The 26,357-nt window shown below is 36.8% G+C and overlaps 1 protein-coding gene across 3 annotated transcripts in view; it reads right to left on the bottom strand.

The window, feature by feature from the left end:
* Positions 1-1,112: 1,112 nt before the first annotated feature.
* The window catches only part of VAV3 (vav guanine nucleotide exchange factor 3), a 147,257-nt gene continuing 122,012 nt past the window's right edge, over positions 1,113-26,357 (bottom strand). For 2 of the 3 annotated variants that reach the window (XM_058030245.1, XM_058030246.1), the window contains exons 21-28: positions 24,935-25,000; positions 21,331-21,365; positions 19,465-19,581; positions 18,701-18,788; positions 15,399-15,528; positions 10,162-10,245; positions 4,975-5,126; positions 1,113-3,573 (exon numbers count right to left, since the gene is read on the bottom strand). In XM_058030245.1, the coding sequence (XP_057886228.1) occupies positions 3,532-3,573; positions 4,975-5,126; positions 10,162-10,245; positions 15,399-15,528; positions 18,701-18,788; positions 19,465-19,581; positions 21,331-21,365; positions 24,935-25,000 (714 nt within the window). In that variant the 3' untranslated portion in view covers positions 1,113-3,531. The remainder of the gene's footprint in view (positions 3,574-4,974; positions 5,127-10,161; positions 10,246-15,398; positions 15,529-18,700; positions 18,789-19,464; positions 19,582-21,330; positions 21,366-24,934; positions 25,001-26,357) is intronic. The other variant, XM_058030247.1, reaches the window with a different exon arrangement.

The following is a 26,357-nucleotide window of genomic DNA, read 5'->3' as shown; positions in this document are numbered from 1 at the left end:
TCAGAGCATCTCAGGCTTGCCTGACAGGCAAAGGGGAAAGGAATCCTGGTTGGCATAATTTTCATTGTCAGGATAGATTTTTTTCTAGGTGAAATTTTCAAGCTTCCAAGCCTTACAATGGAAAAAGAAAAAACTATTGAGAACACAGCCACAAGTGGCTCTTGTGCCCTAATTACAGTGCTTTTTCATTTTCTCACCCATCAGAGGACATCTCTTCTCACATACAAGGGGAAGGAGAAAATGTCTGTGACCGAGTGTGATACTGTTAACAAGAGCATTTAATTGGGACACATTTTTGCATCCCACATTAGGTGTGACTCTTCGTTATGTGATATGTTCATGGGTGACAGGAAAATTATGCCTTACATCTGCAGAGATGTGTAAATGTCTCATTAGGTTTAATAATTATCTGTTAGAAGGGCAGTTCCACAAGAAAATCTCTCTTACTGAAAAATGAAAAGGACAAAAAAAAACTACTGCAACTGAATCATCACTGTCCTTGCTGAGTTAATTCACCTGTCCAGAAATATTTTTATAAACACATGAATAATGCATGTTACATTGTAAAAAATACATGAATGGGCTACATCACAAAAAGGTTATCAAGTAGCCCATGAAATCAGACACACTGTTTTCAAACCTGAGTTCAATTTGGCCTGAATTTATATGTTAATTAACATACAAGAAAGAAAGAAAAAAGAAGGTGGAAAAAAATGTTGTTGTGACAAGTTACACATCAAACTTTTTAGGCACAACTTCTTTTCAAACAAAAAAACTACAAATATCAAAAATCAATAGCATATGACTGATTCTATATAGCTAAAAATATAATAAATTTTTTAAAAACCCACACAAAACAAAGAAGCCTCAGAACCTTCCTGGCACAAGTCATATTATCCTGACAATAAAAAGTTCTCAGGGAAAGCTGTACTATCCCACTTACACTGACAGCTCAGTTTTACAGCTAAATAAGGATTATATAAACCTTCGAGACAAAAACAAACCATTATCAACTTCTCACAATGAGAAGGTGGTGAGACAAATGAAGCACAACCTTCACAGTAGCAAACTACACATTTTGACACATCATTAAACAAAAAAATTAACCAGTTTATTATATGTAACATATTTACAAAATAGTACAAATTAAAGTACTGTAACTCCATTACTGCATGACATAAAACAACTCCATACAGATAAAAGCAGCACATGAAAGAGATGCTCCAGAATATTTAGGAAGTCTTTGGTACTCAAAATATAGTTTAAGATGCAGCATTAACTCAATCAATACAGGGCATTAAACACAGACAATGATATGCAGATTTACACCACAAAAGTAAAGTTTACCTATGGCTTTCATTCTTCTGAAAGGATGACTACTGGACTCAGGAATTGCTTAAAAGCTTTACAACATTTTTAGGATGGAGAGAATACTCAAAATTATTCTAAAGCCAAGCTGTTGAGAATGACTGCTATATTTTTCAACTCATACTGAATTTAACTGCCTCATCTCAGAACTATATGAGAGTAAAGCACTAAACACTTCACAGACCTAGAGCCTATTCCTCTACCCCTTAAGCAGGCAAAACTGGGAAAGAATCATCTTTGTCTCCTTAAGGAATATAGGATTAAGCTCACAACACACAATCAAACTGCATGGCAAAACATGATCAAAGACTGCATACTCTAGCCTACGCTGCTGTACACGTCATTTACAAAATTTTTATGCATCATCTACATATTTACAAATGCTCTGAATTACTCCATCAAGTAATGTATTCAACACAATCACAGTTTACATCATTTTGAGGTAAATCTTTGAAAAGTTAGAGCATGGGCAGAATTTCATCTGCAAGGCTGAATCTCTCAAGTTTCTAAGGAGAAGCTCCTCCCCTTGCCCTGGTCACACAGCACTGCCTGCCAGGTGTGGCAGGTGGGTAAGAGTTGCAGAGATGAAGGGGTTTTTGTGAACTCTCTGTGTTGTGCTCGATTTTTCTTGATAGCCAGGAAAGGCCAGAAAGAACCAAAGAATCCTGGGGGTAGCCAAAGAAAAACCCAAATATGTACTAGCAGATTCTGCTCTGTGGACAAATAGTGGAGATTATGGTGCTTGTAGACTGGGACAGCACTGCAGGGTTAAATTGTGCAGTGACAGTGCACACTAACTTTAAGATGCCAGCAGAAAAAGAGAACAGGCAAAAAGCAAAAGAGAGGATGTAGGACAGGATGAATTAACTTCATTTAAGAGCTTGATTTTCTTTCAAGTTTTCAAGTGACATTACTTAAATATCTAGAACTGAATATCTGAAGACATCATCCACATTTATTTTAGCTTGTAACTACATTTCTAACTCTTCATAATTACAGTAAACACTGCCTCACCAAGCAGTGGACACCACTTTACAAGGCCCTTTCATGCTGGCTAACCTAGACACATTTGGGGATGCTCAGAACACTGCAACAAGACAACTCCCTCATTGAACTGCGATTGACATCTCAGGCAACAAGAAAGGAAAGGGCAGAAGGAAGTTTGCAAGTTCCATTTGCATTCACAAAAGGTGAGAGAAACTCCTGTATAACTAGGAAAAGACAGTACTGAATTGAAAGCATTGAAGCTCATCTAAGTCAATCAAAAGGTTAAGATAAACACTTTTGTTCTTGAGAAATGACATCATCTTGCATTAGTATTTTCTCCTTCAGAATAAGTCTGCAATATTTATTTAATGTTATTGCTGAAAACTTTCAGCTCATCTTATCATGACTATCCCCCAGCTGCACTTTTATTGTCAGCTGCTTAAATGAAAAACCTCACATAAAAAGGCTTGAGTTGACAATAAAGGATCACACTATTCCACTTTGTGAATGTTTTTTAAAGCAATACCACATCACTACACCTTTTTAGAATGTCTTTAAACAGATTGTTAGAAGATCTAGGCAGGACCTCAAAGTAGCCAGTTAAGTAATTACATATGTATGAATGCTACTCATATTTACTATACATTTCTTCAGAATGTTTTTGTGAGTTTAAAATGGTTTGTAAGTTGATAAGTAAAGTAGTTTGATGTCTCAAGACAAGTCTACTGACTATACTTTATGCCCACTGGAATGATTGAAATTTGTTTTCTGCATGCAGTGATAAGAAATAAGAAGCCTTCATCTCCTTGTACCATCACAGATGTTAGCTGGAAGAGAAATGTTAAATATTCAGCCATTGCTTGTATTCATGGTGTAGTACAGGGTGAAATGCAAAGGAACAAAGAATTTTGTTTTCCAGAGATCTTCTGGGAAGGTGAGGGTTGGACTTTGTACTGATCCCCAGTGATGGCAAACTGGCAGCTTGTTTCTTGCACAGCTCTGGGGAAGGTAATAATCTGTCAGCCCAAACTTCTGTATAAATCCCAACATTAAGACTGGAAGGTTCAGACAGGCAAAAGTGTTGCTGTTTAAATACTTAACAAGACCAATAACACATTGAAGATAGACATTTTTACAATCCCTGAAACTGCTGGTCAGCAGAAGATAGTTTTTAATTCATTCGTCCTCTTCAACATAAGTTGATGGAAACCAGCCCACCTAAAAAGGGGAAAAGCAAAACAAAATAATACATGAGATGCACAAGAGTTTTTTGTTTTTTGTTAATGGCTGTCCTAGGCACAGCAAGGGTGGGTCTGTTCTGTACATATATTAAAAAGATTACAAAGATAAAGGCAGTAGAGTCTAGTGTCCTACACTTCAGAAGTTATAAAGTTATCTACATTCTGAAACTATTGATGTGTCAAATAAGATTCATGTAAGACATACAGTGACACAATGTCATATATTTCTTATTTTATGTATTTGCTTTAGATTTCTTCAGACTTCTTTATACCCAAAGTCAATTTAACATGCATGAAAGAACTCAAAACCAAACCTAGAGCATGACTAGAAGGGGTGACCGCAGAAATTTTTAGACTACCTTGCCAAAATATCTCCAGAGGTAAATTTATAATGTCAAGTCCAAGCTATGAAAGTTACCAAGGAATATCAGCACTTAACAGGGCATCTGTTAGAATGTGGGCAGCTGCATTACAGTGAGTTGTTCAGCTTTCTTCACATGTAAAATGTATATAGCACAATGAGTATTTCTTCTGCTTCCCTATTTCTTCTGGTCTAATTGACTATTTAAAAAGTTGAAACCATTTAACTTTAACATAACCAAGCTCATGTACACAATAAAAAAAATTCTCCAAATTGCATAAAGCAGCAAGTCTGGACATTCACTTCAACTGCACTTGCAACCATCATTTCCAGCTTCAGACAATTTACATTCTTCTACCTCACATCCCTTGACCCTGAACTCAGCATTTTAAACATGGAAACAGCAGTCTCAAATGCTTCTGACTAATCTGCATTATAAGGCAGTAAACTAAGATTGAAACAGTAAACCCTTTATAGGTCAAAACTGAAACTTCACTTTCAAGTCTCAGAGCAGGGTGTAAAGTGAGTTCATAAAAATCCCTGCTAAATGTGTCACTTCATCTGGGCCACATTCCTAGAGATCAAAGCAGCAGCCTTCTATAAAAAGGTGGTTGGTTCCATTGCATTGTGTCTGGCAGAAAGATGTGGGAAATCATTCTGTGGTAAAGTGCTAAAGAGAGCTCCACAGCACCAGGAACCTGACCCCAAGTATCTGTGTGCAAAACAGTTCAAGAAAGGTCAACTGTAGCAGTGCTATTAATCCTGGTTATTTTTCAAACATACAACCTAGCCCAAATATTCAGCCTGCTAGGTCACATTAAATAACCAATAATTTAGATGCTGGGAAAGCTACCTGGCAAGAGTTCTGCCTCGCTGCTATGAAACAAAGATGAGAACATGTCCCATCTTTTGAATTTAAATACACAATGTAGGATCACACTTTTTTTTTTTTTTTAACAAAATCACTGTCAGTGAAGGCAGAAAGAAACACAGGAAAAGGAAAATAAATAGCCTTACCCTCCCATTTACTTCACCTCTCCACCAGCCATTGGCACTCATCTTGGTGTAAATTTTGACCACGTCCCCTTTGAGCAAGGACAGCTCCCGCATGTCCCGGGCACAGAAGTCGTACCTGGCTATGGCAATGCCGATCACCTTCGGGCTCAGCACTGGAAGGAAGCACACGGTGAGATTAATATTAGGGCTGCTTGAGGGGAGGCTGCCAAACCACTGTAAACAGAAATACCATAAAACATAAAACAAGGATTCAACAGCAACATACAATGGCATTCATTTTATGCAAAACATCTGCACTACAAACATCAATAAGACTTAAATGTAGGTTAATGGTATAAAAGCTGAAGGGATTTTTTTTTTGTCATTTTTTGAAAAGTCCTCTTTATTTTCAGAAGAAAAATCAAACTAGATGAGCCATAAATAAAATATTCCCCACCCTAAGATTGCTAAATACATCGCAATTATTTTATTCTTGTGCTTCATAATAAAATTTGCTGCCAGTTATATACATCAACATATTTTACAGGTCACTAATTTCCTTCCAAAAGAATTATTAGCATTTACAGTTGATTTAACTTTAGACTTCTAATGAAGCAAAACAAACATAATAAGGTGCTGTTCTTTCAAAAAACAACTCCCAAGTTAAATATTAATGCACTTAAAACTGGAAGCTAACATCAGCATGAGCAAAAAGTTACACACTTTCTACAGGAAATTTCCACGGATCATTTGTCACAATCCGCATTAATATTGACTGATGCAAATCTATTCTTTTCAGGAGTTCATTCTGTAAATCACCATTGAATTTTTCTATAAAATTAAGGTTCAGTGAAATTAACACTTTAAAGTTTCAAGGTACATCAATAGAGAAGAATTTTGCCAATGTAAAGCCCAGACATTTTAAACAATAAAAAGCTGTGAAGAATTTTTAAAAAGCAAAGGCACAAAAAGCCTCACTTCAAAAACCATCATTTTTCCAAATAGTTTTATAGGAAATTGTTCCAACGCTGATGTAGAATGTCCAAACTTGCAAAAGAAATCCTCAATGATGCCAGTGTGAGAACAATGAGAGGAGAGTAGGCACGGCCTAACAGATAAAAGACCTTTGGAAATGCCTTTAAGATTCTAGTTTAGCAGTGCCCTCAACAATGTAATACCATGAATTCATATCTAGGTGCCTTTAATTTAAATCGAGAACCCAAAACACAGCAGATGAGCTGAGAAACCCTAACAGTTTTTGTTCTGCTTGTGTTGAGGTTTTCTTCTGACTCCAATGGATCATAGACACATAATAGCATTAAATATCTGAAAATCATAAGATGTTCAAATACTTTCAGCTTAAAGAGAAAATATAAACAATTTATTTTAAACTAACAAGGAATACTACATGTAAAATATTATTAGATATATCACAGAAATAGAATGCCTAAAACCCGGTTTTGATAACAGATAATGTTTATATCATGTCACTAAAGCTTAGTCCAACCCTTCTGACTGCTTATGTAGAGTATGCTTATCAGACACCTGATAAGTTATGTAAAAGATGCCATATAACAGAGAACCAGCCTCTCAGTTTATTGCTTATATTGATGTTGCAAAAACCTAGGTACTATATTAAGCACATTGAAGCTCAAACATGCTTTTTTACCCCCTCTTAGCCAGTCAGATGTAGATGGCACTTGTTTAGACCCTGACATGAATGTAATGTCCTATATCTTATCAGCATTGCAGTCATCAATTTTACAGGAAAAGAGCACATCATGGGCAGCAATTGTTTTGGAGAAAGGAAAAAAGAGGAGCAGTTATTGATTGGAGGGTCAGTAAGCATTCCCAGGCATGCAGCATTCACTGACAGATTTGGAGAAGCATTGCAGGATGCAAGATGTGATTCTGGGGAGCAGGGTATAATTTCAGATTCTAGAAAGATAAAGGGGCAAGGAACAATTACAGGAAGCAAAGATGAAGAAATTTGGGAAAATGGGGAAGAAAATAACTAAGAAGGAAAGAAACGCATAGACAAATAATAAAAATGGAAAATAGCAAGGAAAATTAGGATAGAGAATAAAGAGGAGCACATCTGGGGGAAAGGAGGACTTTTAACTCTTTTTCAAGTCACAAAGCATAGAGGAAAAGGAGAAAGAAGCAAGAGAAATCAAAACCATATATCTTCAAAAGTCTTGAGGCAGAAAGTAGCAGAATTTAGATTAATTTAGAGTCCAAGATCCATATTTTCAAATAAAAGTGAAGCTCATGATAGGAAATATATAAAAGTAAGCCAGATGAGTGATGGAATACAGGAAAATGACAGTGCTAATTTTTTTTCGAAAAAAATATTAACCATATCTCTCTGCTGACACAATCACAAAAACACCTTGAGTAGAGGCTATCAGCCCTGAATTCCCAATTAGTGCTGTCCTGGGATAAATAAAATTGAGGGAAGACAACACATGGAAAGGACACCTGGACAGATGGGAAAGAGAAGCAACACTGAGTGAAGGACAGAAAGAGGATAGCTTCAGGAAGAACTCAGAGAGAGAATGGGATTAACAGCCTAGATTGATGGAAAGAAAGGGCCAACAGGTGGATGACTGAGAATGAGAAATTAAAGGGAGGGGGGGAGGGAAAGTGTTAAAAAAGAAAAACAGCTGTTAAAAAGCAGTAATAAATAAACCTTGTGTAATAGAAAGGAGATATTCAGAGAACTAATTGGAAATAGAGTGAGAAATCCAAAGGAGGCAAATGAAAAGTGCATATGTGAATGAGAAAAATGTGCTTTTACTTAATCCAGCCTTTCCTTCTGCAAACAGAAGATGATGACTACAGGAACTATCATCAGCTTTGATTTACACTGGAGTATATTGGACATTACCAGTGAAATAGATGTGCTGCAAATGAATTTTAATACTTGTTTGACCCACTGATGATGCATCTGGGGTGCAAACAACAGAGGTTCCCTGTGATCACAGCAGGCTGGTCTAGCTCACATGCTTGAACTCCATGAAGGTCAATGTAGTATTATTAAAGCTGAGAGTAGTTGTTTCTCTCTCCTTGTGCTCTGGCCTCCTCATAAATCTGCAGCCACTGCCCTGAGGGTTGCTCCTGTGTATTAGTTTCCAAGCTCCTTGAAGCCATGTACATTTACTTGTACATTTACTGTTTCACCAAAACTCAGTGCCCTTATCCAGGCACAGGCAGCACCTTCAGTAAAGCTCAGCAGTCAGCTTAACCTTCTCCTCTGTTACCAGCTTCCAGATCAGCAGAACTAAGCCACCACTGAAGATACTTTTGAAAAAAATATGTCATGAAATAAGTATTTGGTCTTCTAATGTAGGCAAATTATTGGGCTATTTTTAAAAAGAAGGCAAATATATGAAGCTCTCAGAATATAATCGGTAGATATGGTTAATTAAGCACTGCAGATCAATGTTTTCCTTTAATATTTTGTACTTGTGTAACAAAATACTTAAACTGGCATATTGTGATATGTAAGACATTGAATTGATACCTTTATATTGATACCTTGATACTATTATTATAGTTATTAATGAATTTTCTGATACAGCAGTTTTTCATATTAAGAATGTCATTATAATTTATTGAAACCTCATTGTGGGAATATATGGGAATGTGTGATAAGGTCGAAATAACTGAGTCTTGATTGCTGTTCTATCACCGTAGGCCACTTCACAATTTTATTCTCATGGAACAGATACCAGTTTCAGTAAGAATGGAATTTACAGTCAAGTACTGGGCAGCTGAATGCAAAATGTCCTCTCCTATCCCTGCCCAAAAGCTCAGAGTATTTACCTTGAGCAAAGAGCTAAAATTTAACTCCTTCAATGTTGTTTCAGATCAGGTGAGGCTTTGGGGAGTCCAGCTGAGCATCACCACCACAGGGCAAACAGGTACACCAAAATGGCTTTCCACAGATGTGCCCTTTATAAAAGCAAATGTCAACTGGAAGGGCACCCTCTAGCTTGGATTCTCAGTCATTGTTGTGACTACTGAAAGGAAGTATCTGCCCCAAAAATATCTATATGTAATGGAAGAAACAGTGGAGGGGCAAAACATCCAAGTGTAGCCCAAGACATGGAGACTGAAATCCTTGGGGTGAATCAAGGGAGGGGTCACCAGAGATGCTCTCAGCACAAGTAAGCTCAGTAACCATTCTCCTACAAAGCTGCCACCTAAGTCCTTTTCCCCTCAGGAAACTATGGGAAGCCCCAAGAATCCTTCTCAGAGCACTAAATAATTTGGACAGTCTCTGTGGGGCAGGTGTAAAACATACTGCCCACTGAGATCTGGATGACTCCATCTGCATTTGTGCTGGACACCTCCCTTCCCTAGGCAAAAGCCAGCCCCACTCCTGCTCTGCACACCCCAGGCAGTGTCCTCCACCCCTGTACACAAAGGCAGGCCAGTGTAACCTGAGCAAGTGCTGCTTTCTCCACATCAGCAGCTCCTTCCACGTGCTCCTCAAAGGCATTCACCTTTCTACCGGCAAAATTCTTCTTAAATTGTCCAGTGGTGCAGTTCACCTCTTTGCAGACCAAATCTTAGAGATCAGAGCAAGTGATACCCACACTGATGCACTGACTGAGGCCACCAATGTTACTACTTTTAGCATTATGCAGCCTCTTGGTTTGAAATGATTGCATCTATTAAAGCCAGACATGGTTAAATGGAAATAAAGAAAACCATATTTAGAAAACAGATGGGCAAAATTAATTAACAATGTTAATGCAGAGTTCAAAGAAAGCATTCTCTACAAAAAAAAACCTACTGTATTATAAGATGCTACTGCAGTATGTTTTGCTGCAGGGATGGGACGAATGTATCATTTACCAGCAAGCACTGAGATTTCCATGTTTGTGCATTTGAACAAATACATTGAAAATACGTAGCTCACAGATGTCAACTGCATACCAAATTAACAGTCAAGCGGTCTTGAATCTGCTGCAACTATTGAGCTTTGCAACTCCTATTCAAACTGCTTACTGCAATAAGCAGTAATAATTCAAAAGTTCAAGAGTTTTATTTTTGTTACATTCCAAGAAAAACAAGTAATAACTCAGTTTTTTGAGTCAGAGAAGACCTGAAGTATTAGATTCGTCCCTTCCCTCACTTGCTGCACACAGAAACAACAGAAGCAAATTTAGAAGAAATATAAAAGCAGTAAAGCAGTACCTGACCAGAAAGGAGTGGAGGAAGGGGGAACAAAGCTGTAGTCTGGAGGAGTTACAAAAGAAAACCCACAGAACAAAGAAGGGGCTTAGAGGAAAAAAAAGAGAAAAAGAGAAAAGCAAAAGAATATTGAAATATTGGCATAAGATTTAAATAATAGTTTTTTAACTATATAATTCATTGATAATAAGGAAACTAAGGTTCCCTACTAAGGATGTCTGCAAGGAAATTGACTGTAATAACTAGAAAATTTGGATCTATGATTTAATTTTTAACAATTGCATTTTTCAAAGAGTAAAGTAGGCAGAAGTCACCCATTTAGGGCTTCAGAGAAGTAAATTGTAACTGCAGCCTCTTGCAAATATTTTCAGATTTAACAAAAGTTTTTTTAATTCTTTGTGTGTCCCACTTCTTACCATTACAAAAGCAAGAACTCATGCATACATAAATCCTCTTAATCCCAGCAACACTAGTCACATGCCCTTAATTAGGATATAGTTTAAGTTGACCTGGAGTCAACTCCAAACTATGGCATGGAAACAAAGCATGCGTTCTGCCCTGTAAATCATTAACATCAGTGGGAATTCCACAGCTAAACTACATCCTTTAAGGCCCAAACAGAACTGCTCATATTTGCAGCTTCCTCAAATTGCAATAAACCCCTTGAGCAAGCAAAAAGAGCTTGGCCTAGGCAATACCAGCACATCATCCTAAGCCCCTGTAGCAGCTTCCCTGGGTGAAAGCCACAGGTGCTCCTGCTCTGTTGTCAATAAAACTAGGGCACTTTTAAATGCAAAAATTAGATTAAATTAACTAGAATTGCTTCAAGTGAAACTACAGTTTATTGACCTGTTCTCACATTTTGTCCCTCTTTGGAAGAGGCAATAAAGATATATAGTATATATGTCTAATGAAGTTGGGATCTTTGCTCCCAGCTGTGATTTGGAAAGGTACATCCATCTCAACTGGATAAATGATAATGCAGCCTCTAAATTATAGCTAATAATATCTGTAATTACTGAACAAGAATTTTCCTTCCAAAAGTAACAGGGTTATATTTATCACTTACAGCTATTTCTCTGAATTTATTCTTCTGACTACACATGAAACACAGTAATTTGGCTTCAAAATGGTACTTGCAGGAATGATGACTAGAATGATTTTATGCAAGAATCCATGGTAGAGGTAATGGTACTGTTTTGTGCATCTCACCTGGATGACAATAGATACATTTGTGACAAGGAAACTACAAGGATGAATAAAATGAACAGAATTGATACTGTATTTTAACATTCATAAACCTTGGGTTTAGAAATAAAAAAATATCCCACAAGACAAACCAACAGCATTTTAGGATAGTGTCTCACAGAACAAGAAAATCATGCTCCAGGGCCTCTTACTCTCTAGAAACTCCCTTGTGATCCTTCCCAGTGATGATGCTTTCTCCACCTCTAACACTGAATGGAGTATCTGGGATGAATGAGCAGTTCCTTTATACTGGAGACAGCAACCCCAAGGAACAGCTCTGTGGGGAATTGTGCTACACAAACCAAGAGGGCCACTTGACTCGAAAGCAGTGTCCATTCTTAGAGGCAAACACCTGCCTTTACTCCTCCAGAAGCACAATGGCAGAGTGGGACAGCAGCCCACGGGAACACACTGTGCTGTATGGGGGATGGCTGGTCCTTAACTGAGCAGACTTTATCCTGATTTTTCTCTCTGATATAGCTGGAGGGTTGGTTTTATGTGTCAAACTCTGAACAAGTAAATGTGGGCAAGGAAATCCTACTAGATTTCTACAGATAACTGATCTGTTTTGATGATAAGGTGTTGGTGTTGGCTTCTAAGCAGAAAGGCTGAATTCTTCTGATTCCCTAAGGGTTGGGATGATACTTGCTTTGTTTTACTTTACTAACAGATACCTTTACACACTAAATGCATTAAGCATTAGTAGGCAGTTAATGCATTAAGCATAAATGAGATGTGATATCTAGTTAATATACCTACTCCTAGTTAACTGACAAAGAAAGATATCCCTCAGGTACGACTTGGCTTCATGATTTAGGTTACATTAAAATTTAAATTTCATAAAGATTCAAATTTCTCTATATGATTGTGCTCTGCATCAGCAAATCAGAATAAAGTGCCATTATTCTACTCCACAGAGTAATGTCCACTTTTCTTCCCTTTTTTTGCCTTTACTTCATTAGCTGGTTGATCATTCCTATAATCTAATGTAAGAATTAGTATTTTTCTGTGTAGCAAAACAAAACTTGATCAAACTGTGTGTGTCTAGAAAAGCCTAAGACTGAAAAACTAACAAAGAATATACCACTTCCCAAAAAATCTTCCCAATTAACTTGAAGTTCTATATTGACAGAAGCGAACATCTGACAGCTTTTACAACCACACTGAAGGAAGTGTACAACGAATATGAGAACAACACGGGTGACAGCTGCAAGACAAGGAGACTGAAAACAAAGTTCTAACCCAAGTGGGAAGCCAAAAACTGGAAAGGCAAAATAACTATCCCACTAGGAGATTTTTATTAATGTTCTAAAACATTACTCTAAAAATCAAGTAGATGCTGAAGCAAGAATCAAATTCCCTGATTTAAGAAAGTTTAAGAAGTTACAAAGAGACTTATTATGATTCATATTAGAAATCACAAGTTAAATGAAATACCAGTTGTTTTTCTTTTCCCATATGGCTAAATGACAACATAACAAATACCAAAAATAAATTAACATACATCTTTCTCACTCTTTTCTGGGAAGTAAAGTCAATTCAGTATTGCCATCCAATTTCACAGCAGCTCAAAGACCTTGGCAGCAGAAAATTATAAAACTCTGTCAAAGTCTGCTGTGGTTCAACTAATGTTTTTTAGAAATACTTTTCCTACTTATTCTGTCAGTTATATATCCTAAAGATCCACTGTTTTGAAAAAAATGCTGATGTCTTTTCAAAAGATGGCTTCATTAAAAAATCCAGGTATGTGAATAGTATAGAGAAAAATGCTGCATTAAACCCAAATCCTTCTCTAAATTAGCTTCAAACTGTCAAGGCCCATTGTATTCACTACTTTCAGCCCCATGCTGAGTAGCTGCAAAATTGAAAAAATTGAAAAAGTGCCCCCTCTCTCATCTACTTTGTCTAGCTTCCTTCCAACATTTTTTCTTGCACTTGGATTTTGTGGGAAGAGATCCAAAAAATCAGCTGTGTGATGTTCCTCAGACAGTAACCTCCATGTCCAACTGCTGCCCCATGTGACTTATTTGCTTCTTCTACTAAACCAAACTGCAGCCTCAAGTTTCCCAAATTCTTTCTAAATTCAGCCCAGCAGGGTTCACACAGCATAAATATAAGGCTTTTCTTACAACAGCTTGGTAAAATGAACAAGACAGCTTAAAAACCAAGCAGAGTGACCCAGAGATGGACTGATAATCATGATCATTTTGGTTAAACAAACAAAACAAAACAACAAATAAATCACCACACTTATGGGGACACACTTTACTGTCCAATACATTAAAGGACATGTCATTCAGAGTCAGTCTAGATAAAGCAGCAGAATTATGGAAATCTATTAGATTTTACATGAGTTTGGGAATTGAAAGGTTTTTCAGGTCAGTTTGGTCTAAGACAAAACCTGCAGTTTCCACCAGCACAGTCTGCAGCAGCAAAGGGCTGATAGTTACTGCAGCAGAGATGCCCTTCCTCATCCCCTGGACTACAATGAGAGCATCCCTCAGTCATTTCTCTTGCTCTCCCACATACTGCCCAAAAGATCTTGTAAAAGATGTTTTCTTTTGTATGATGACCGAAGTTAATGAGGATCTACCATAAAACTTGTGTCCTGTAAAGCAGGAAAGGATTGAGCTCTTGCAGAGTAAGAAGTTGGTGGACAGTATAGATACATTCAAACTGAGATACATTCTAACTGGCCTAAGGAAAAAACAGAAAACAATCTGATTCAGCTCACAGTCAATAACAACTAAAAAAAATGCAAAGTAAATCAAGAGAGAAGTACAAAGAGACCATGAGCTAAAGGGACAGGGCAGAGAAATTCACCAGGAATGGACATGAACACCACAGAGAGGAGACAATAGACAGAAGTCCTGGGAAGCAGTAAAGGAGAACAGAAATGGAAAGAAGATGAACTGGGAGGTAGAGACAGTAAATGAAATGCCAGGGTCATGCTGGTTTCTCACATTCATTTGTCCTAAATTATCTTCACTTTAACTAAGAGAGGAAGAAAGCCTCCAAAGTTACAGAAATGTTACGGAACAGAGGCAAGCAAGTAAACAAAAGCTCACAAAAACAGCAAATGAAAGTAACAAGGCCACCACCACCATCACACAGACTAGAGTGGGCTTTTTTGGGCTTTTACAGCAGTCTTCATATTGTTAAAATCCCCATTCATTTTTATTTTTCTCTTATTATTTCTTACAGTACAAAGATGCAGCCAATGACTGCAGAACAGCAAATCTAATATTTGCTCTTTGACAGAAACATTATATATTTTCCAGAGGCCAGCCATGTAGTAGGTTTTATCATTAGCACTGAACCTGTCCATGTCCTAAAAATCATGCTAACTTCCACTTAATTTTAATAGCTTAAATAGAAGACAGCATATGCATTGCAAGGCTTCTCAGTTTATCTCTAAACCTCACAACTTTTTAACTGCTATTTACATTGGACAGTAGTCCATGAACTTTTGAAGCTTAGTAAGGGAACCCTAATGATCATTCCATGTTTAAAAACATGCATAAAAATAATTATGATATAGTAAATCTAATTTTTTACACAATTATTTGGTATTACTGAGGTGCTACTTCATAGGGCTATGCTACAAGACTGATTTATTTAAATCTCTTTTTAAGGATTAGAAATTGTCACAGATATTAACACTTGTAGCTGCACATAGGCAAATTTCTTAAGAAAGTAGGCAACATGCAGTTTAATCTCTCACCAGCATGTCTAATAGAATTTTTGAATATCGGGGAGATTTTAAGTTTGGCAGCAAGACAAGCTTGCTAGACATGTTTATAAATTTCCTGGCAAATCCAAATCTGCTTAGCTTCCAAAAATCCTAGCTAAAAGCATTGCCATAGTAATTGGTTATATGTCAAAAATGGAAGATGAAAATGCTTCAAGGACCTTGTCCTTTTAATATATATATATACATACACACATATATATATGACAGGAAGTAATCCACAAAAATTTATAATCCTCACCATTGCCACCTGTTCTGTTACTCCTCTGTCCCACTGAGTTTTCCGATTCTTTGTATGGAAACTGAAGAGTAGTATCCAAACTTCGAAAACCTTCTTTGAGAGAGTGGTGCTTGTAGTATTCTACAAGTTCCTTTCAGAAAGGAAAAACACTTGCATTGGAAATTGAAATCACACACCATTCAGCATTCTGGTGTACAGCCAATGACAGCTTCATTATACCAGTAACCTTATTTTACAATACAGCCCATAGAAAATGGTTATTTTTTTTAAATATAAAGTACCAGCTTTCATATTGCCACTTAAAAAATTTAAGCAAAACAAACAAACCAAAAAAGGCACCCCAAAAATCAGCTAAGTAAAATCTTTTTGTCAGAGTCAACGTTTGCTGCTCCTTTAAGTCAGGCTGAAGTTGGCTTTGCTTTTCTGGAGGCAGGCAGAAGGCAAGGTCAGCTGCTTGCTAAGGATGGAATGGTAAATGTCCCTGTTTTCTCAAATCTCTTTTGCTATAATAAATGATGTTTATCTACACAGGCATTTGTAAGATCTGAAATAAAGCACAAGGCTTATAAATTAACAGCAACTTAATGTGCAGATACTCAGATGATGTAAAACTTCCAAGGCAGGGCAGGCTTGGGGGGTGTCAGACAGTGCACACTGACAGAAAAATCCAGTGTTTCACATTCTCCTGGTACCCAATCCAAACATTTCATTGTCTCTGTGTGCGTGTATCTATATAAAGCATTTGTAGGTACACACTGGAGTATTTTACATATATATGCAAAAATTCATATACGTTAATATGAAAGAATAGCTGAAATAGTTTATGTAACCCAGAAGACAAGTGACTAAAATTCCTACTCTAAAGAAGGCAACACCCATCAATATTCTGACAGCTCATGCTCTTTGTTTGCAATCTTCAACCCCTGCCATTGTCTGCTGTATTTGAACTAGCCCTAGAAATCTCAATATCACATCGTTTGTACATGGAGCTAGAATAAGATTAAAAGTGACTGGACAATTCAAAGGAAATGTACTTCAATTGATCCATTCCAATGTGGGATTTCACTCTTCAGAAATGCAAGCACAAAGCAATCTATTTACTATAAACCCCTCAATTCATTCCACTTATTTACATTTAGACTTGCAAAATCAGAGTTGACCAAGCCAAGCTTAAAATTAGGAGATTATACTGTGTCTAATCATTTTACTCTATGAAAAACAAAACCTCAACCAAAAAATCAGGAAACAAACAAAAAACAAAAAACATCCAGCGCCACAAAAAGCTACCAAAATGCTTAGCCTATAATAGCCTACATCAGTGATACCAAGAACTCTTTGGGCTTTGCTGTTTGGTATCAGCACATCACACAAACTGGAATGACAGCAATGAAATTTACTCCCATATCATCACTGAATATCCAGACATTTAAATTACCATGACAATACTGTGTGTGATTTGTAAGTAAGTAGCATTCAAAGTAGGATATGTGGATAAATGGAATATAATTAGTACAAAATTTTTGTTATCTTTTTGCACAGTGTAAGTCTGAAAGGATTGTTTTGTTTGGTAAAAGTAATTAGAATTCCAAATGGACACATATTGTATGTAGGCAAAATAAGTAAATTGGTTTTAAACTGAGAAAAAAGAAAAAATCATTTCATGTCACAGAGTTACCTTTAAAGCTTAGGTTTTAATTCCATTCTTCCATGAAAATGGTTGACTGACAACTGGCCTCTAAAACATGAATTGCACAGATCACAGTAGCAAGCTTACAAACAGATGAGTGAGTTAAGCAGTCCGTGCCAGCATGGATGGGGTCCTCAGGAGCCTGTCACATCACCCTGATTCACAGCAGCAGCCAAACTGACCTTCCACTGCACCCTGCTCTACACACTCCGCACATTTTAATTACTCTGGTGGAAGTTTTTCAAATGTACCAGGAAAAGTAGACACAAGAATTCTACTTTTTTCCCCTCCAGAGCAGTACAAAACGCTGTGTCACTGCAGATCACTACTTAACATTTCCATGGATGCTGCCTTTGTCTCTCTTCTGCTCCTGCTTCTACTCGATCTACTTTTGTTCCTCTTTTCTTTAAGACACTCTTACTTTTTCTCTTGCATCTATCCAGAACAAAGCAGTTGTTCCACAGCATGTACAAACACCACACCACTTGTGTATTTAACTCTCAAGGGCAGAATTCACAATACCCTAAATCTGTATTATAAAATAATTCTTTCCTACTTGAATGCCAGCAAGGCTAAGTTGGTAGCAGTGAGGTCCTTACACCAGAAATTTCTTCTGTCCTCCTAATTCCACGATGCAATGCATATTCTATTTGCTAATTTTCCATCCAACTTGGTCCTTTATTTATATTTCTGCTCTACTTTGGAGGCTGCACCAGTGCATTAAACTGCACCACTGCCATAAGAAGAAACCTGGCAGTGTGGCAGGTCTCCAGCTGCCCTGTTTTGCCATGATCCATTTCCAATGAATCATTTGCAGGGTTCACAGATTAAGCAGCCACCTTCCTTGTCTATGTGAGCAACATCATCATTTCAACTGCTTAACAATAGCTAAACAATGCTACTGCTAAACAATGAAAAGATCTCACAGTCCCCAGCCCTAAAACTGCACAACTCACTGGCTTGTAAGTGTGAAATGAAGATAAGAGTGAAAAAACAGCTTGGTGCATTCTTCATCAAGAAATTTATGTTCTTGCTGTTCTAATGAGCACTTACAGGTTATCATTTAATCTCTCCCCACTTCTAGGATGCTCTTGTTTTACAGAGTATTAGTTTGACAAGAGTATCAGTGGTTAAACTAAAATAATTTCCAAGGCTTCCTGGTTTTAAGGCTTCTCCCTGCTCTTGTTTTGTATTGTCCTTCATTTTAATTTAGCATTTTCACATACTTGATTATGCATTCAGGAAGGCTGCTGCATAAATTTTAATCCAATCGATTCCTAAAAACCAAGATTTCCAAAGATATCAAATTCTTCTTTCCAGATTCAGCCTAACTCCAGAGTGGACTGATGGATGGGATTCAAATTCCTCCTCTTTTCGCCTTCACTACAAGGGACACAGTCCAGTCCTAACAATAAATATGTAGTCTTAAGCACATAAATTTATCACTTAGAGCTAAAACCATAAACATAAAAAATTATCCTATTAGCAGGAGTAGACACAATTGAAATCTTTCACTCACATAGCTTTATGGAATTTCATAAACCAAAGTAGTTCTCTCTAACAGAAACAGCTACAAAGAAAATCTCACAATGTTAAAAAGCTAATCAATGCTTACCATTAAATTTTTAAATTTTCTATTTTCTGCAATGTGGAAAAAGCCATCTCTTGTTAAAATCTTGATGTGCTTCACTTCGTTATTGTACCTGTGGGCAATGAATAACTTATGAATATAAATGTGTTTTTAATCAGACACAATCAATAATTACCTGAGGGCATGCCCCTAGAACACCACACACATAAATTCTTAAGACAAAATGTATATCTGTGCCAAAACAAAGTTGACATCTAATCAACCAAACATATTTATTAAAGTACAGCTAAAGAAGTAATCTGTCATCAGAAAAAAAAAGTCTCAGCTAACTGCTTATTCTAATTGGGAATTCCCATGTACTTCCTGCTTTTATATTCATATTGATCAACAACATGAAGGCAAAAAAATTATTTGCACCCACAAAATGTACAAACCCGCATTTTACTGAACAGTCTGACATGCAAAGGGCTTTGAGTTCTCACCAAAGTCAATTGAACAGATCTCACTGTACTGCAAACAATGCTTACTCTTCTCCAACACACTCAAGCTTTATTTTGTAGCCCAAATTTGCTATATCAGCATTACAAAACCATTGCTTCTTTCCTCCCATAAATCCTAGGTATTTTTTGACAGCAACTTCAGTTTTCCTATATTGACTCTCTTCAAGGCTGCACATAATTATAAAATGGAAACAGTGGCTTGTTTTCTATATTTATTTCAAATACTATCTAGACAAAAATGAGAACAGGAAAACTTTCTTGGGGCATTCTTAATCGAATTCCACTTACTTAATGCTAATTGCATATTCTCCTGATTCTTTCGTCCTGTGCCGCACCAGGTAAGTGCTGTTTACTCTGTTAATCAGTTCACTTTCTGCCTGCAATCGTTCCATTGCTCCTGCAAACCTGTAACAAGGAAAATAAAAATTGCCCATGATTTTTTCCAAAGCTCCAAAGGTGTATTAAATATGCAATAGAGAGTGAAAATATTCTACATATCATGAGGACCAAGAATATATCCGTTGCAATTGAATACCACTTCCAGATTTCTGAATGAGGAATAAAACATGAAAAAATTCATGTTGGGGTCTGTGGAATTCCTAATTAGTAAAAATACTTTTATTGATTTTGAATAGAATATCTGCTAAGGAAAGTGCTCGAGCCCAAGCATTAGCCAAGTGACTACTGGCTTGAAAAGTTCATAAAACCAGCTGGTCTATCTGCAATATATGCTGCAAGAGAAGCAATACAACAGTGGTCCAGAACCTTTGAACCTCCCTGAGTTCTAGAGAGATTTACTGCAACAAAATGGAGAAGCAGCCACCAGAGGTAGATCAGGTCAACAAAAGATCTAATTGAAAATTTGGTACTTACACAAGACAGGATTTTATTTCATTTCATAATTATGCATAACCTCTAAAGGCTCAAGTGCAATGGGTATACCCAACATCCCGAGGAAAAAAAATAAATACGCCAAACCCATCTAAATTTGAAAAAGCTGATGCTAAGTGTTGAAAGCTAAGACAAATAAATCACTGGCTCTGCAGCCTGGCTGCATGAGCAGATTTGTGCCCTTGCTCTGCTTTGTGGTTTGTGTAGGATATCATGAGAGGCTGTCAGCAGACACTCATTTGCAAAACCACAGGTTAAACAGTTAACTGGGGAAAGTGACCTGGCTTCTAGGGAAATTATGCTAATCTTATAATTTTACAAAGGCTGTCACTACCACAGCCCACCACTATGTAAAATTTCACACCAATGCATCACAACCAATTAGAAAGGAGCTTTAAGTAAAATAATAGCTCTTTATTAAAAATCCATAGAAGATAAATACTAATGCCAGTAACATGCTTTCTTGTAACAAAATTATAAATAGACCATATGTTAGACATTAATTCAAAATATCAATTTCAAATAATAAACACTTTACTTGGCTTGTTATGAAAAAATCACTATTTGTTTGGGTGTGATCCTAATTTCACTTTTAGCAAGTTAAGAGGAAGTCAGAACTCATGTCTAAATGGCAAGGCATAAAATCAGCGAAAGAACACAAGCGATGCTTACTCTGCTCTCTCAGAACCACCATGTCTTTTCTGAGTTGTGGGAAAGAGTTCACACACTTCATAAACCCCAGAGCAGCAGTGGTTGCAGTTTTGATACAACATTTTTTCAAAGCATCATCAAGGTTGGAGGAGACCTTCAAGATTCATCTAGTCCAACCTTGCACCACCATAGACACCCCTAAACCATATCCCCAGGTACCACCTGTATCTCTACAGTTTCAATGTTGGCAGGGGTTTTTAAGGAAATGCAGAATTATTCATTATACAAGATGCATTTAATATTATTCCTTCCGTTATTCACTCAACATGTAAGATACACTTCCATGCTTCATATTATAACCATCTCTTACTGTTCTTTTTCAGACCTCTGGGACTAAGGCTGTGCAGCCACAGACATGTAAACAAAACATCAAAATCATTATACCAGAAATGCTTTTAGGCAATGCATGGTATTGCTTTCCCAAACTATTACATAATGTCGTCTTCTGAAGCCTAGAAAGGTTAAACCAATATAATTTAAATTGTAGTAAACACAGCTGCTTTCTGTGACTGCTTCTTTCAGAGATTCTTGTAAGAAAAGACAGAGACTTACCACAGCTGTGAAGAGTAGTCTACTGGCTTAGGAACCTAGGATATCGAAAGATACAGAAAATGAGGATCAAGATTTTTTCCTGAAAACCAGATAATAGATTGATTTAACTATCAATATCCAGGTGATCTGATTTGTCCACAAGTCTATTTTCTTTAAAGGAAGTTATAATAAAGGACAGATATTCTGTATCATTCTGAAAGTAGTACAGAATTTTTCAAGTTCTTTTCTTCTGTGACTGTTTGTTTTGGGTAGGTTTACTTCACAGAACGTTTCAAACAAAGCTTTTCTGACAGTGCCTGTATTCAAATTTCATACACAAAATAGCTCAGTGCTATTTTGTGTATGAAACTAAACTCATGTCATGCTAAACTCATGTCATGTATTCAGGACTGTGTGGCCTTGGACTGGCCACTGGGAAGTATGCTCTATAATCTTCAGAGAGACCTGAGGATATTCCACAACTTCTATCACATCATTCACTCCTTTGTATTTGACTTGGGCAACTGTTGTACTGTATCTTGCTAAATATGTCATTTGATTCTGAAATTAAATTTAAAAATTAAACTGCAATCAGCTTGCAAAACGTATGTTACATGTACACAAACTTATGTATAGATAATGATTACTCATGCACAAGAGGCACAGTATCATCTCCCATTAGTGTGTGAAAACTCAGTATTCCCCTACTCTTCTAAAACAGTGTGAAAATGCACAGTGCTGAAAAATGGATTTTAGTGAAAGGTTAACACAAATCTCACACACTTATAACTTAAGGTCACACATTCTTAGGTAAGCAAACATGTTTTGTTTTTTCCCTTCAAGTAAAACCAATGGATGTTTTATTTTCTGGACTCTAATAGGGTAGAAATTACAGCAACATTCTTCTCAAAAATTTTTTATTCATGATATATGGAATGTCACCAAAAGAGACTTCCAAAAACAAATCAAGTCAGGAAAATATTATTACAAAGGCCTCTAAACTTAAATTGATTGAATTGCAATCAATTACAATTCCCACAGTCTTGACCTCAGGTATCAACCAAGATCTCTATCAAGTCTCTAGACTTGACCTTGAAATAAACTTCAGTCTGGAAGACATTAAAGCTCTCTGTGAAAAAACCAGGCTCACGTGTTTGGTTTGTGTAGCAGTAAATCTTAACAGGTATTAAACAGTCACTTAGTCAAGTTCTTGAGAGAGCAAAAGGAAACGTGCATTATTCCCAGAGAGTAGACAAAGGGCTCTTTTCACAGCAGCTCTGCAGCCCATGAACCCCTCAGGAGTGCAGGGCACCCAGGAGAGCCCGGGGTCACCCTGGCAGCAGCACTGGCCGTGCCCATCCCTGCAGGTACTGATGGTGCTACTCAGGCAGCTCTGCCTCTAACGGGGAGACCTCGCAGAAAATTAATGGACTATGTAAATGCTGACAAACAATTCCTAAGAGACATGTTTCAGTGGATCAACCTGATGACACACTTCAAGGCCACCATTTCAAAAATTACAAAGCTTTTACACGTTTTTTTTTCATGTTGCAAGATATCCTTAAGTATTTCAAATTTGTTTCAATATTTCTAGCAGTGCTAATAAACTGGAAAGGATATAAAAATTCAAAGTCTGCTTAAGTCCATCCTCCAGAGAAGTTAAATGACAGATGAGTAGTTGCTTTTGTAAATTTTGAATGGACAAATATATTCCTATAACAAGTGTTGTTCATTGGTATAAAGAGGATAAAATAAAATGTTTTTCCAGAAGCTCTTGGCTCCTACTGTGCTATGTATCCAATGCCTCTACAGAAACTAGAAAAATGGAGGAAAGCTAGGAAGAAACAGGTATTACTCATATAGGGCATAAAATGTCTGCTGACATATACCACTTATTTTAAAGGGAAAAAATTGTTTATAGGGGCATCTGTGAAAAGTCTGGAATATAGATATTCTGGAGCTCAGCAGTTTTTCATTCAATATTCATTCCTAAAGTCTTCTGATATATGGATTTTATGCTGTTTCTGGGCATTTTTATATCAGATGGTTGTAAAGACTGTTAGACTTAATAATAACAGTAAAAGTTATAGCATGTTTAAAACCTGATTGATGTTTCAGTATCTTTAACTGCATCGTTTATCATAATAAGATGTTTATATTTCATCCTTCCAAGTTAACAGTGGTGAAGCATCAATTTATCTTTTTGTTCTGATCATGACACCAGTTGGTAACATTTCATGAATAGTATTTATTTATTCTGTAAAACTGCATTATTTTCAATACTCCTCTAAATAGTATATTTTAAATTTAGCAGAAAGCTTTACCATTACAAAGATACCTACATAACACCCCAGCAGCATTTTTTCTAACTTCAGGATATTACACTGCCAGTGCTTTTAAAGTATATTGGTGATCCCTAAAAGTGCTGCTACAGTTGGGGTCAATGACTGCTGGGGTCACTGACAGTGACACCATGGAATGGGAAATCCACTCTTGAACAATAAGCAAGGGGTGGGAAATTCACAAATTTAACAACAAGCAAAGGGTGGAGGGATGAAAGCTAAATTCACACAACAATTTCATCTTTATTTCAGATTTTGTCCTCTCACCCAAACTAAAAACACTTGTACCTATAAATAGTCTGTGCATTCCTCTTCAAACAAAATCCTGGAATTATAGGGTATTAAAGATGTCTTATGGTATTTTAACACACTTATACTCTTTAGGATCTCATGTATACTTGGTCTGGAAACTAAGGCACAATAAGCCCCAAAGACATATCAAAATGCAGCTACTAAGAGCTGACCTCACCTACTTATAAAAGCCATTGAAGTGGCATATCTTGATTGCTGTAACAAAAGCAATTTTATTAATAAGTCAAACTGTTGAGAATCAACAAGTAAGTGAAACGACCTTAAAGCAAAATAAAGACTAGGATTCATTACAGGGTTTATGGGTTTTTATCAATTTACCTCAACAAAGAAAGGCAGTAATCTGATGCACAGTGTCACAGAGGGCAGAGAAGGAGTAAGTGTATTGTATATTAATGTATCATCACAACTGTACATAAAACTCTTAAGTACATATTATAAAATTATTTTTCTTATTACTTTCACAAATTTTTCTAGATTGAGAAGGTTCTTGTGTGAAGTAAAGACAGGTAAGAGCATAAAGGAAAAATAACATTTATCAAGCAGTCAGAATTCAAAGTTTTATATTAGTTTTACAAATTTTAAACTTACTACCTAGGCTGTAATCCCTCTCTCTAACCCAAAGTGACTGGGGAATAGATTAGAGCCACAGCACTCTCACATTCCTGCTGGGGAATAAACCAAGTGCACTTTGACATAAAATGTATTTGATCTACACTCTGGAAACTCTTCAGACAGTTCAATTTATTAATATTCCCAAAAGTGAAACCTGCTTATTTTCTTGACATGTCCTACTTACACCCAATAACCAAAAGTATTAGAATTCTCTACTATAAGCAATACTGAATGCATCATGAAAGCAGCAAGGAACTAGAAACAATATTATTTTTGTAAGATAAAATTAATCTTAATGAACTAATGAACGGGGCAGTTTTCCTGTAAGGTAGCAAACAGAAGTAAATAGTTGTACTTACACATGGGCAAGGTTTTACTGCATCACTTGGGAAGAATCCAAGCTCTCCTGTTGTTAGATTTCTTCCCTAAAAAAAAAAAAAATTCAACTTTTGAGACATAATTGGGATTAACAGTAAATAATAATGCACGCTCAGGGATTTAGGACAATAAATTTTAAAGACAAGAGTCTTTAACATAAAATGCTGTTCTAATGAAGTGTTACTCAATATTTCTGTGGGTTTTGTTGTTGTTTTGTTGGAGTTTTAATATAATTAAGTAATAATTGTAACTGATAGATCTGAAAGCTCTGAGAGATAAGAGGCAAGAAGGGAGCTCAGAGACTGTGATGTGATTCCCAGTTCTGTCAATGTCTGCCGGTGTTTGATATCTTCATTAATGTTAATTATCTCCTTTCAGGTTATTTCCTCCTCAGCTGGCATTCTACAGAAAGCTGCCACCTGCAACCTTGCAGATTCCCACCATGACTACACTTCTGTGCAGCAGTGGCTGCAGCACCTGAGAGACCAAACTCCAGCGGGATTCAGAGCTCGTGATCCAAGAGTTAAACCCTTCCATAAGGGATGCGTGTCAGTGGAAACCGACTGGGCAGGGGAACACCAGCAGAATTGAAGATGACTCCCTGGCTGTGATGCACTGACCTGCTGGAGATGCATCCACACAACAACGGGGAGAGCAGGGGCAGAAATGCATCCAGCAAGGCCTAAACTGAGCCTTTGCTGCACCACAAGGGCTGCCCTCCCAGAGCGGCAGCGCCACCAATTTACTCCAGGTTCTAAGCACCAAAAGCCACCTGACCATCACAAATCCATGCACCAGCAGCTCACACACAGTTCAACACCAACCAAGCTCTCCTGAAGAGCACCTTAAAATATCTTTTCATTCCTAGTAGTAATATTTGGCAGTGAAGACAACATTTCAGAGTAGAAGAGAGCAAATACCTAAAATTCTGGACACAGATTCATAAAATGAAGGCATCAAAATGTGTATTTAGGCAAACAAATGTTTTAATTTAACTGATGTTTTAAAAGCCCATACATTCTTAACCTCTATTAAATGTAATATACTGACTGTAAATATAATATACTCTCAACATTTGGCAATGAGATTAAGCATGAGTACTTTATAAGCATTAAAATCATGCAAATTATATTTCTTTTTTATTTTTGATGGCATACCTGCAAAATAAAAAAAAATTAAAGGGAAAAACCCTCATAAGCACACATGAGGATTTCTTCAGGGTTTCAGATCCTTTTGTTTCTGTAACACTAAATGTGTAATTCTACCATAATATCACCACAAAAAATAGAGCTCAGAAAATTCAACAGAGTGGAGCTGAATGTAAAAAAAGAACAAGGGTTTATGAAAAGAAATAAAAACATTCTTTGACTGGTACTATCCTAAGCACACTAAGTGAGTGCACCA

Source organism: Melospiza georgiana, chromosome 9, assembly GCF_028018845.1.
Source record: "Melospiza georgiana isolate bMelGeo1 chromosome 9, bMelGeo1.pri, whole genome shotgun sequence".
Taxonomy (NCBI): domain Eukaryota; kingdom Metazoa; phylum Chordata; class Aves; order Passeriformes; family Passerellidae; genus Melospiza; species Melospiza georgiana.
Note: the sequence above shows the minus strand (reverse complement) of the source record. Positions and strands in the feature narration are given on the sequence as shown.